The sequence below is a fragment of the Silurus aristotelis genome (assembly GCF_946808225.1).
Source record: "Silurus aristotelis genome assembly, chromosome: 4".
NCBI classification, from domain to species: Eukaryota; Metazoa; Chordata; class Actinopteri; order Siluriformes; family Siluridae; genus Silurus; species Silurus aristotelis.
The window spans coordinates 6,585,107-6,597,606 of record NC_139577.1 but is presented as its reverse complement, the minus strand read 5'-3'; the positions used below and the strand labels follow the sequence as shown (position 1 = coordinate 6,597,606).

General features: G+C 36.2%; 1 protein-coding gene across 1 annotated transcript in view; it reads right to left on the bottom strand.

The window, feature by feature from the left end:
• Window positions 1–12,500, bottom strand: part of syne2b (spectrin repeat containing, nuclear envelope 2b) — a 112,693-nt gene that overhangs the window by 25,832 nt on the left and 74,361 nt on the right. The window contains 18 exon segments of the mRNA XM_083540557.1: window positions 235–382; window positions 460–614; window positions 1,026–1,136; window positions 1,258–1,440; window positions 4,135–4,339; window positions 4,439–4,572; window positions 4,837–5,007; window positions 5,313–5,447; window positions 5,532–5,687; window positions 5,795–5,962; window positions 6,846–6,995; window positions 7,517–7,579; window positions 7,583–8,011; window positions 8,715–8,835; window positions 9,009–9,229; window positions 9,404–9,535; window positions 11,735–11,908; window positions 12,202–12,390. Coding sequence (XP_083396683.1) covers window positions 235–382; window positions 460–614; window positions 1,026–1,136; window positions 1,258–1,440; window positions 4,135–4,339; window positions 4,439–4,572; window positions 4,837–5,007; window positions 5,313–5,447; window positions 5,532–5,687; window positions 5,795–5,962; window positions 6,846–6,995; window positions 7,517–7,579; window positions 7,583–8,011; window positions 8,715–8,835; window positions 9,009–9,229; window positions 9,404–9,535; window positions 11,735–11,908; window positions 12,202–12,390 — 3,045 coding nt within the window.

Genomic DNA, 12,500 nt, shown 5'->3' with positions numbered 1-12,500 from the left:
TAAACTTTTGCCCATATAAGAAACAATACAATGATATATGAGACAAGCATCTGTGTGTTTAAGTCATTTAATTCACAGGATACTTTTGTGCCTTAGCTACAGCTAGTAGTTTGTAACACTCAGGTTAAATAACCAAAAATTATTGTTATTGATTCAGCCAATGATATGAAGCTTACTGTAGGAACAGACATGATACCCTGTAAATACAGTAAAACAAAGTAGTGTGTGATTTACCTGGTGTGAGCGTAGTTGCTCTTGAAGACCGGGGTAAGTGGATGCGATCTCTCCCGCTAAACTGTCCTCCATTCTCTGGAGGAAACACATCCACGTCTCACACCTCTCCTCAAACACCTGCTGCTGGAGAGACACGACCTGTAACTCACTGCACACACAAACACAAATCAGAAACAGTGTAATATACACATGTTTGAAGACAGACAGAAACGTCTAGCCTCTTACCTGCATCTCTCCTGAGCATGGGCAGATGCTTGAGCCCACTTCCTGTTCAGACGCTGCAGTCTCTGGGTCATGGGGTCACTCAGGGTCAGTCTGTAACCGAGTTCATTCAACATTTCCACGTCAGCCGAACGACGGCTCAATTCGAACAGATCACACTGCAGAGAAAAGCACATGAATATAAACAGAAATGAAAATAAAAATGTATTTTTCTTTCTATTAAAAACATGCAACTAATTTTTATTACAAATCTTTCCTATATTCTAATGTCGGAAAACAAAATTCATATTACAACAATATTTAATAAATAATGAATAAAATTGTTTATTAAAAAATAAATAAATAAATAAACAAACTAAATTTAATATCAATTGGTATTTTAAAAATAATTATGAAATATAATAAGAATGATATGTATAATAAAAATACATCTGACAAATCTAAAATGTAAAATAAATAAAATAATATAAAAGAAAATATTACAAATAAAATATATTTAAAGAGTTTTCAATAATTGTTTTCTATTAGCATTCATATTAATATTCCTTTTTCAATTAATTGTATCTGACCTTTGATATGTCTGTTTCTTGAGTGTCTTTCTGGTGCCTCGTCCACTCCTGTAAGCATGTCTCCAGTGAATGCAGTACCTGTTCGAAATCCTGAAGCTGCTTGACATCCTCCTACACACACACACACACAGACACACACACACACACACACACACACACACACACACACAGAGATTTTAGTCCAAACACTGCTACATTAAACCACGTTACACATTTACTTCATGTATTGCACCTGTATCTCTTCCAGCTTCCTCTTCACTGCCTGCTCAATCTGATGAAGCCCACGTGTGAGCATGCGACACTCTGATTGGATGAAGGCAGCTGCTGTTGGTTCCATCTGCCCAATCAGCTCTTTTGAAGCTTCGAGTGCTCGGTGCGAGTCTGTTTGGAGAGAGTGAGTGTTCTCCAGCAGCTCCTGTACATCAGATTAGGAGAGTGATTATAAATTAAAGTACTGATGTTCCTGTACTTTCATTTATAATTTATGCACAGCTACAAGTAAATCCACATAATTTGTAAAAGCGGCATGGAGTGCCAGTGTTGTCATGGTAATAAAATCACATGTTAGGATCCTAGATTAGGATGTGAGCAGACTTAATTTATCTTATATACTTTTCCCATGTTTTTACATCACCCAGGATATTTTTTATTTGCGGTCATAAGTTTAATTATTTATATTATTTCTTTTTTACTTCCAATTTAGAAACTTCCACAGGTCGAGTGATGGCACATGCTCGGAAATAGGAAAATTGAGAATGACAAGCAGAGAGATGGCAGAGGAATTCTTTTAATTTGAACGCTAACAAATTTCACTATGATGCTTTTATAAACAATTACTTTAATAAGTATTTATAAATTATTTTAAAAAGGTAAAAAAAAAAATACAAAGTACTATGATTTTGGTAGATGTTTCTAATTAGTCAGTACCATTGTTCCAGTGACTGTATGAGTCATATGACCAAATATTTATAAATGATAGATACAAAATTTATAGTAATTGTATAATTATAAATAATCACAATTATATACAAAAATAGAAAGTAAAGATGAGGAATAAATATTCATTTTATTTTATTAAACAAAATCTTCAAGGATCAAAGGTTCAAGGTTATACTAGTAAAAGTGAGTCTGTGTGTCAGCTGACCAAAAAAAAAAATAAAAGTGTAAATTTAATGAACAAAAATTATATCAGTTTCTTTTTTTCTTTTTTTTATAACCTAACAAACCTGGTGTGATCCAATTAAATTTGAGTTCTGATTATATATTAATATAATTACTATATATATATATATATATATATATATATATATATATATATATATATATATATATATACAGTGAGGAAAATAAGTATTTGAACACCCTGCTATTTTGCAAGTTCTCCCACTTAGAAATCATGGAGGGGTCTAAAATTGTCATCGTAGGTGCATGTCCACTGTGAGAGACATAATAAAAAAAAAAAAAATCCAGAAATCACAATATATGATTTTTTTAACCATTTATTTGTATGATACAGCTGCAAATAAGTATTTGAACACCTGTCTATCAGCTAGAATTCTGACCCTCAAAGACCTGTTAGTCTGCCTTTAAAATGTCCACCTCCACTACATTTATTATCCTAAATTGGATGCACCTGTTTGAGGTCGTTAGCTGCATAAAGACACGTGTCCACCCCATACAATCGGTAAGAATCCAACTACTAACATGGCCAAGACCAAAGAGCTGTCCAAAGACACTAGAGACAAAATTGTACACCTCCACAAGGCTGGAAAGGGCTACGGGGAAATTAACAAGCAGCTTGGTGAAAAAAGGTCCACTGTTGGAGCAATCATTAGAAAATGGAAGAAGCTAAACATGACTGTCAATCTCCCTCAGACTGGGGCTCCATGCAAGAACTCACCTCGTGGGGTCTCAATGATCCTAAGGAAGGTGAGAAATCAGCCCAGAACTACACTAGAGGAGCTGGTCAATGACCTGAAAAGAGCTGGGACCACCGTTTTCAAGGTTACTGTTGGTAATACACTAAGACGTCATGGTTTGAAATCATGCATGGCACGGAAGGTTCTCCTGCTTAAACCAGCACATGTCCAGGCACGTCTTAAGTTTGCCAATGACCATTTGGATGATCCAGAGGAGTCATGGGAGAAAGTCATGTGGTCAGATGAGACCAAAATAGAACTTTTGGGTCATAATTCCACTAAACATGTTTGGAGGAAGAAGAATGATGAGTACCATCCCAAGAACACCATCCCTACTGTGAAGCATGGGGGTGGTAGCATCATGCTTTGGGGGTGTTTTTCTGCACATGGGACAGGGCGACTGCACTGTATTAAGGAGAGGATGACCGGGGCCATGTATTGCGAGATTTTGGGGAACAACCTCCTTCCCTCAGTTAGAGCATTGAAGATGGGTCGAGGCTTGGTCTTCCAACATGACAATGACCCAAAGCACACAGCCAGGATAACCAAGGAGTGGCGCTGTAAGAAGCATATCAAGGTTCTGGCATGGCCTAGCCAGTCTCCAGACATAAACCCAATAGAGAATCTTTAGAGGGAGCTCAAACTCCGTGTTTCTCAGTGACAGGCCAGAAACCTGACTGATCTAGAGAAGATCTGTGTGGAGGAGTGGGCCAAAATCCCCCCTGCAGTGTGTGCAAACCTGGTGAAAAACTACAGGAAACGTTTGACCTCTGTAATTGCAAACAAAGGCTACTGTATCAAATATTAACATTGACTTTCTCAGGGGTTCAAATACTTATTTGCAGCTGTATCATACAAATAAATAGTTTAAAAATCATACATTGTGATTTCTGGATTTTTTTTTTTAGATTATGTCTCTCACAGTGGACATGCATCTACGATGAAAATTTCAGACCCCTCCATGATTTCTAAGTGGGAGAACTTGCAAAATAGCAGGGTGTTCAAATACTTATTTTCCTCACTGTATATATATATATATATATATATATATAGTTATTTAGCTTGCCAAATGCTATACTATATGCTCTCTTTTACTCTTAAACAAAAGCAAGCATTGTTTAGGTGATGCACATCAGAGGTGAATGGAATAATGTGTACATTGTTTCTTGATGTAAGTTGACTGAACTCACGTGTAAATGCTGTATACAAGCTGTAAGTGTTTCTGTGTCACTGTCATGCTCGATTGCCATCTTCAAGATGTGAGAGAGCCGCTCCTTCTCCTGGTGTAGCTTCTCTGAGCAGGAACATGACAAATCAGAGTACTGTTTCCATGACTGCAGAAGAGTGTGTAACCTCACTGAGGTGTGTGAATGGTCTTGCTTCACCTCAGACCACCTGGACAACAGTACAAAGACACACACAAAAACACAGAATAAGAATAATCTTTCTTTGGCTTAACCTGGTTTAGCAAGTAATCAGTGATATCAAACTGACCGTAACCTCTCCTTCTCCAGCTGTTTAGATAATAAATATGAGGTGTCCGTATGGATCAAATCAACAAGAGGGGAGAATGTGCGGTTAAGCTCCTCCCACTTTTGGTCCGCTTCCTCAGCTTCAAGTTGCAGCGCCTTCCAATTGCAATGAAAATAATCACACAGTGTAAAAAAAAGAACATATATATATATATATATATATATATATATATATATATATATATATATATATATATATATAAGCATAAAGTATATAATTTATAAATAAATCCCTTTTACTCCTTTTATGCTTCTATAATGAAAAGTAATCTCAAACAAATACTTGCATTCCAAATGATAGTGAACTGAAAACATTATTTGCACAGTCACACTTGAACATCTTTATTGTAAATAAAATACCTGTAGCTTATCCATGCTCTTTTGAAACGCTGTGATGGAGGTGTGAGGGGCGTGGCAGTGTTCTAAGGACAGACATATTCTAACGGTGCTCTGAGAAACTTGACCCCGCCCACAATCGAATGCAGACCATGCCTCACACACGTGCTGCAGAGTTTGTTTCAGAGTGCAGTTCTGCAGAAAATGTAAACAATGTTTAACAAACAATTCATACAAAATAATAAAATAAAATACAAAATAATACACAGGGAATTGCAAAACCAAAAATATAGACAAATGAAAAGAAATTAAACATGTATATGAAATATAGAGAAATATATTTAAAATCAGTTACTCTAAATAGTAATAATAACAATAATAAGACGAAAGATTGTTACTATTAGAGAGAAATAATCAGTCACATGGTGGTGCAATAAAGCAGAGTTACTGTTGGATATTTTAATAGTTATTATACAGTAAATGTACTGTAATGTGTGTACCTGTTCAGTTAAAGCAGTCAAAGACTGGGAGATGGCATTAATGTAAATGTTGAAGCCTGACTGTGTGTGTTCATCATCACTCTTTCCTAGCTCATTCAGCTTAACAGATCTTCCCTTCAGCTCCTCCTCCAAATCCTAAAAAGAAAAAATGGGTGGCAAACATATAATACACAGAATAAAACACAGCAAGAATCAGCAAATCCAGAATTATGTTCTGACCTCGCACTCTTTCAGGTGCTTTTCTGCTGCTCTTTGACTGACAGGCCTCTCAGCCAGCTGCATCCATGCCTCACGACCTTTGACCCAGGCACGCAGAAGGCGGAGTTTGCTTTCTCGGTCTGCGCAGCTGCTCAGCTTTTCCTTGACGTGTTGCATCTGTGAGAAATCCTAAAACTGATGTTTCACACTCTCACATCTTTGTATGTGTGCAAGTGTCTTGTCTAGCATACATCGGAGGTGTGGGTGTGTGTCTGTGTGCTTACCTGTATGTACAGGTTCATTTGCAGCATTGTCCAGCGTAGGTTCATCTCCCCCAGCTGTTCAGCGAATGCTGTTATTTTGCATCTGAGGTGTGGCTCGGTGTGTTTTAGCACCATCTGGTTTAGGTAGTCCACTGACAACTGCACACACACCTGTGCTCGTTTCAGCTCCTACATGCATGCACACAAAACAATCACTTGCTGCTATGGAAACAAAGTATTTAAATGATAAGTCATTATATGATGTTTGTGGTTTATGTCATAAAGACAGACCTGTGAAAAGTTTAGAATCACAGTGTCTTTAATGGTTTTTGAGACACATGCATGTTCCTTTAGTTTCTATGCAACAAACTCAATAAAAGGCAAAAAAAAATTACAAGACCTGGACAGTGAATGACTGTAAAAAAATTCTGTGGATTCCAAAGGTGACTTTTTGGCTCTAAGAGAAGAACTTTTGTAAGATGGAAAACAGGGGAGAAGATTTTAGCAGACTGTCTCACCCGTCAAACACGGATGGAAGCTTAATGGTTTGGGGTTGTTTTAAAGCACTGAAGGTTCTAGATTTAGTCTGGGTAAAAGGAACCAACATGGCTACCATTCTATACTTTCGTCCGGACTGCGGCTCATTGGAACCGACTTCTCTGTAAGTGTGATTTATATAGCAAAGAGTTGTCTGGAGTTATCAATCATTGAATTGCCTGCCCTGTCACTGCACCTAAATCTAAACCTAAAACCTAACCTTCGGTGAGATTTTGTTGTTAAAAAAAATCATGATAAAAAATAATATGGTTGCTGAGAGCGCTCTCTTCATGCTAAGAGAGAATCTTCCAATGAAAATATTATATATATATATATATATATATATATATATATATATATATATATATATATATATATATATATATATATATATTGTTTGGTGAAAGTAAATCTTCATACCGTTACATTTCGTGCATAGAAACAAAAGGAACATGCATGTGTCTCTCAAGGTGTTTCCAAACTAACTAAAGTAACATAACACACACGTCAGCCTAAGTGATAAATATGTCTATACCTTGTATGTATTCAGTTGACTTGTGAGCTGTACTGCTGTGCTTGATAATTTAGCATTTTCCTCTGCATCCCTTAGGCATACTTCAGCTCCATCAAGCCATTTGCACACCTCCGAGAGCAGGAACTGAGGACATACACTCTCCACAACACCCTAAAGCAAGAAGAAATGAGTGGGTGAGAGGAGGGTGGGGGTGGGACAGTCATTCTCATAGAAACATAATTAAATTACAACAAAGCTACAGAGACAAAGAAAATAAGGAAGAACAAAAAAAAGGGGGTGGGGGCAAAAAAGGGGAATAAAAGAAAGGTAAAGAGAAAATTAAAATAGGTGGAGAGAAGCAACAGGTAGAAAAGACAATATACAGGAAATATATGGAAAAACTATGAGTTGTAGAACAAATAAAAAAACAACAGATGTGTAAAAAAAATTAACTCCAAAATCTAACAATGGCATAAACATTTATATTTGTCAATTTCAAACCCAGGTTGTAGTGGTACAAAATGAAAAGGGTCAGAATTTTTTATTGATATGACATCAAAGTTTGCAAGTATGCAGTTAAATAAATAAATAAATAAATAAATAAATAAATAAATAAATAAAACCATATTCTAATGTTCAGAAAACACTTGGGGTGCAGTGGTCTAAGTAAAATATGTATATTTATTTTTTACCTGATGCAGCTTTTGTTGTACTGCATTGACATCTGCATGCAACTCCACCCAACTCCACTCCACTTATTTCAGGTGATCTTTCAGAGCAAGCAGGACAGGAGACATCACCATCACATGAACCACATTTGTGCTGCTGCTGGTCAGGAGTTTTTCTGACACCTTTGTTGAAGCTTTCAGTGGTGACTTTTCAGCAGGAAACTCATCGTGGACGCTAGTATCTCCTCCCTTACATATATCAGAGTGAATGTTTTCAAGAGTGTGAGCTCCATAGTTTGAGGACTCTTCTTTCTTATCTTCAGCACTGGGAACATCCTTTAATGTAAAAACATCTGCCTGAATAGTGTTTTCTTCTGACTGAGAGTTATGATGAGTGGATCTGGATGAGGGTGAGTTTGTGTCTGTGTGTTCTCTCTCACTGATCTGCAGGATCTCACTGCCAGTGCTGATCAGTGAAGCTTTCAGAGATGATTTTATCTCTAGCTCTTTACACAGCTCCTGAAAAGTACAAGAAAACTATTGATAACTTAATGGAATGGAAATGATTAAAATATAAATGGTTTAATTTTTTTTTTAATTAGGAGTTGCTGAAAGATGAAAAAAAAAAAAGAAGAAGGATACAAGAAGTGTGAACATAAATGGACAAAAAACATTTTATTACTTCAAACCAACGGTCCCCAGCAATTTTTGCATCATGGACCAGTTTCACGACAGATTAGACCCGGGGTTAGGTTAAAAAGGATTCAATAATTCATTTAATTACACATATAATGAAAACGAACTCAGTGGGAGCGTAATTTATTGATGCATTGAAAAACAAAACTAAGAATGAAAAAAGTGCAGGAAATTGACAGGCAGAAATGGTCTTTCTTTTTTCTTTTTTTTAATAAAACACATTGCAGACTGCAAATCAATAAAATAGGAATAAAAAAAAAAACAAAAAGCTTTTTATTCTTGCTAGGTTGCCTGATACCAACGACCCAGAACCGATCCGCACCCCAGTAGTTGGGGACCTTTTTTTTTAAATTATGTTTATGATTAAATTGCAAGAACCAACAAAACAAATCCTAGTTTTTAATTTAATTTTTTTTATGTACATGTGCGGACAAGAAGGCTAATTGGTTAATCGTTTGGTATATGTGTATATGAAACAGCTAATTATTTTGAATGTGTCAAAAGAGACAACACAGTGTGAACTTACTATAAACTCATGGAAGTTGGCGATGGCTTGTCCAGAGGTCATCGTGTGACCTTTCCAGCTGTGCAGACGTTCTCTGGTTTTATTCATCCACTCTGTCATCGCTGTAGAGTCACGATGATACCTGAACATGAAATAATATTTTGATATGTGAAAATAAAAAAAATGCTCGCTCATTGACCCCATCATCCACTTTTTCTGTGTTACCTTCGTCATCCAATATTTATTTTTTTTTATTAAAATATTAAAATTCCTCAGAAAGATACATTTAGGATATACTTATTCATTTTTTTTTACCTCTTCCAGAGTTTTATCAGGTAGTGTGTGGAGTCCAGTCCATTTTCCATTTTCCGTTGCAGAGTGGCTAAACACTGTTTTTGCCTCAGAGTAGCCACACCCACTCTGTACACAAGACCATACATCAAGTGACCGGTCACATCCACTTCTCGCAGTCTGCTGGCATGATCTAAAACCAGTCCAATCTGGGCACTATTTGCCTCCAGGGTTGCCTGCAACGTCTGAAAGGGAGAAAATGTTTTAAAAATTGGAGATTATATATTTATATAACTGTGTTATGAAACTGAAATAACTGTTACTTTGCTCATATTATGTTTAGCATTATGTATAATAAATGATCTCAATTATTATATTTTTTACTACAATTACAGAATAAGCGTTATTGTTGCACTTGCTTTATACGCCGAAAGACGTCTCTGCAGCGCCTCCTCTGTCTGCTCCTCTGAGTGCACGCTGGAAAGCTGACGCTCCAGTTTTTGGAGCAGTTTCTTCAACCAGGACTGATTCTCGTCCCACTGAGTCCACATCTTAAACATACAAATTAGCAAAAATTACACCACATGGCTTATATATATATATATATATATATATATATATATATATATATATATATATATATATATATATATATATATATAAAACTTTCTTTTCGGCTTCTCCCGTTAGGGGTCGCCACAGCGGATCCTCCGCACGTTTGACTTGGCACATGTTTTATGCTGGATGCCCTTCCTAACGCAACCCTCCCCAATTTATCCGGGCTTGGGACCGGCACTAAGAGTGGCTGGGGATGGTTCCCTGACCGGGAATCGAACCCGGGTCACAGCGGTGGGAGCGCTGCATCTTAACCACTAGACCACCAGGGGACCATATATATATATATATATATATATATATATATATATATATATATATATATATATATATATATATATATATATATATATATATATATATATATATATATATAAATTTTGACAATGATGAGATAAAATTTTTTATACAAAATGAGGATTCATTTTATTTTTGAACTACAGTGCTCTCAGTCAATCCAAAATATAAAGAAACCTAAAACCTGTATTTTTAACCTCTTAGTCGCAGCGCCGCACCAGAGCGACCGATATCCCGTTGTTCTCAGGTGTTAATGTTTATCAATAGATTAAATAAAAAGCGAGAAGAGTAACCATGACTAACTATTCACCATTCTAAAGCTCTAAGCTTCAAGCAGCGATTTCAGATCACAGTATTTCAGTGAAAAACATATAACGAATGTATTTGTGTAAGCAGTACACACAAACAACATGAAAATAAAATACTTACACATTACGTAGTACTCACACATTTATTGTAATAACTAGTCACAAACACAACCACTGCTGCAAATCCCGGATTATTATGAAAGATAAGGCTCCACTGAACAACATGCCGTAAAGCATTTTTGCTCCAACCAAACAGTAGTGTTGTAATTTAGATGGTTATTCTTTTGTCTTTTGTTTTGTCACAGTACTTCGATTGGTGTATTGTTTGTATATGTTTTGGAATAACTTTCGCATAAAAAAACGACATCTTGGTAAAAAAACAAACATGGCTGGTGGAATATAGTGTTACAAAACAAATGAGACCACACACTAAAAAAAAACAGTAAAAAAAAGCTCGAATCTCGGGCTTGAGCCTCCACTCTATATGCAGGTGTTGTGACGTTTTTATTATGCACCACCTATCATTTCAAACCTTTTATTTTCAGCCAGTAGCATTATGGAAACACAATGATTGATGGTAAATGTAGCTAATGAGTGCAGGATTCTAACGATATATGGGAGGATTTTATTGCCCACGTGGGTGCGTTCTTAGTTTTATTACTCTTAAGAAATAGGAATCTCATTTGCCATGAAAATCTTCATCTACATGTGGCTTTTAACCCAGTACTTTTCTGGATTGCTACAGGACTGATTTCATGTATTTATATATGAAGAAAAAATAATGTTCAATGCAGGAAATGTATATCCATGGCACTTCATCATCTATAACTTAATTTCTATCAACTTTGATGAGAAGTGTCTACTTTCCAAAGATATCTAAATTGTGTATGTAGCACATTTTTGTCATGAACTGTTAACATTTAAAGTTAGGTAGGGCATTTCAGCTGTGAGTCCTAAAATTTGGGGTGGGTGGGGCGGGAAATTCAGGAAATTTTTATTTTTACGGTACGTCATCATCTATAACTTTCTATAACTTATTATCTTTTTCAACAATATAAACTTTGAATAATGGACAGTAAAGCTTTAAAGACCTTTTTAATATATTTAAATATATATGTAGCCCTCTTTTATCGGTTTTAAAGTTTTAAGTTAGGTAGGGCATTTTCAACTGTGATTCCCAAAAGCTGTGACGAAGGCTACCAGGTTAAATACATAAAATTTGGTTTAATTCAAAGTATAAAATGTAGTGCTATTTACAATGTCTCAAAAGCTTCATTGTTTCACTGATATCGATCATCTTCGTTCTTTGATATTGATCTTTCATATTTGTATCTCGCTCAGCCTTGTGACATTTTGATCTATAATAAATACCAATTTGTGATTGTTGGCAGATCACTATGGTATAAAAGGAATAAAACACTTTAAGATGCATGTTACAGGTGTATGTTGAATAAATAATTCATTTAGTGCAATTTAAACAGACACCGAATCAGTGCTTAGTCACAACACTGTGTTACAGGTTTTTCCTACCTGTAGTATCAGCTGCAAAGCAGTTCCTGTCTTCAGACCCTCACACTGAAGCTCATTCACCTGATCCTCCACCTCTGCCACCGCAGTGTCCCACCTGCAATAGATGCTATCAGGCATCCGGGATGTGGAACGCTGCAGAGCTTGCAAGTGAGAGCCGAGAGACAGGAAGAACTTCTGCAAACATAAAATTAAAAACAGCAACAATTTTTATATAATATTGCAGAATGTTTATATATACCGTATATAAATAATAGTTATAGCCATTCTGATCCTATGCTATATATATATATATATTCCTCTTGCTTTTCTCTGTCATTTGCAGTAGCTGCTCCCCACACCTGTCAGTCTAGGCCTCTATCTAGTTCTTAGCGTTACATGTGTATATAATGCAGTCCTTATCCAGCCATTATCCTGTCGTTTAAATTTTTTAACCCATTAATGTGTGTTTATGATATTAGATGACTCACCGTGTGTGTGCTGAGAAGTTTGTGTAGCTGTTCCGTGGTGTGTGGCTCCGGCTCTGTTGTGCATGAAAGTCTCTGTTTGCCAAATTCCAGCAGGTTCTGAAGGCCTTTCAGTACACGCTCACACTGCTGCTGCTGCTCCACACTGCACTGCAAATCAGCAACATGCTGACACACACTGCTGTACATACTCTATACAGAGAGCGATAGAGAGAGAGAGAAATACACATATTACTGTACACACTGTCCAACATAATCTACACACATGCACAGAAAGAGATGTTTATACACAAACCACTGTA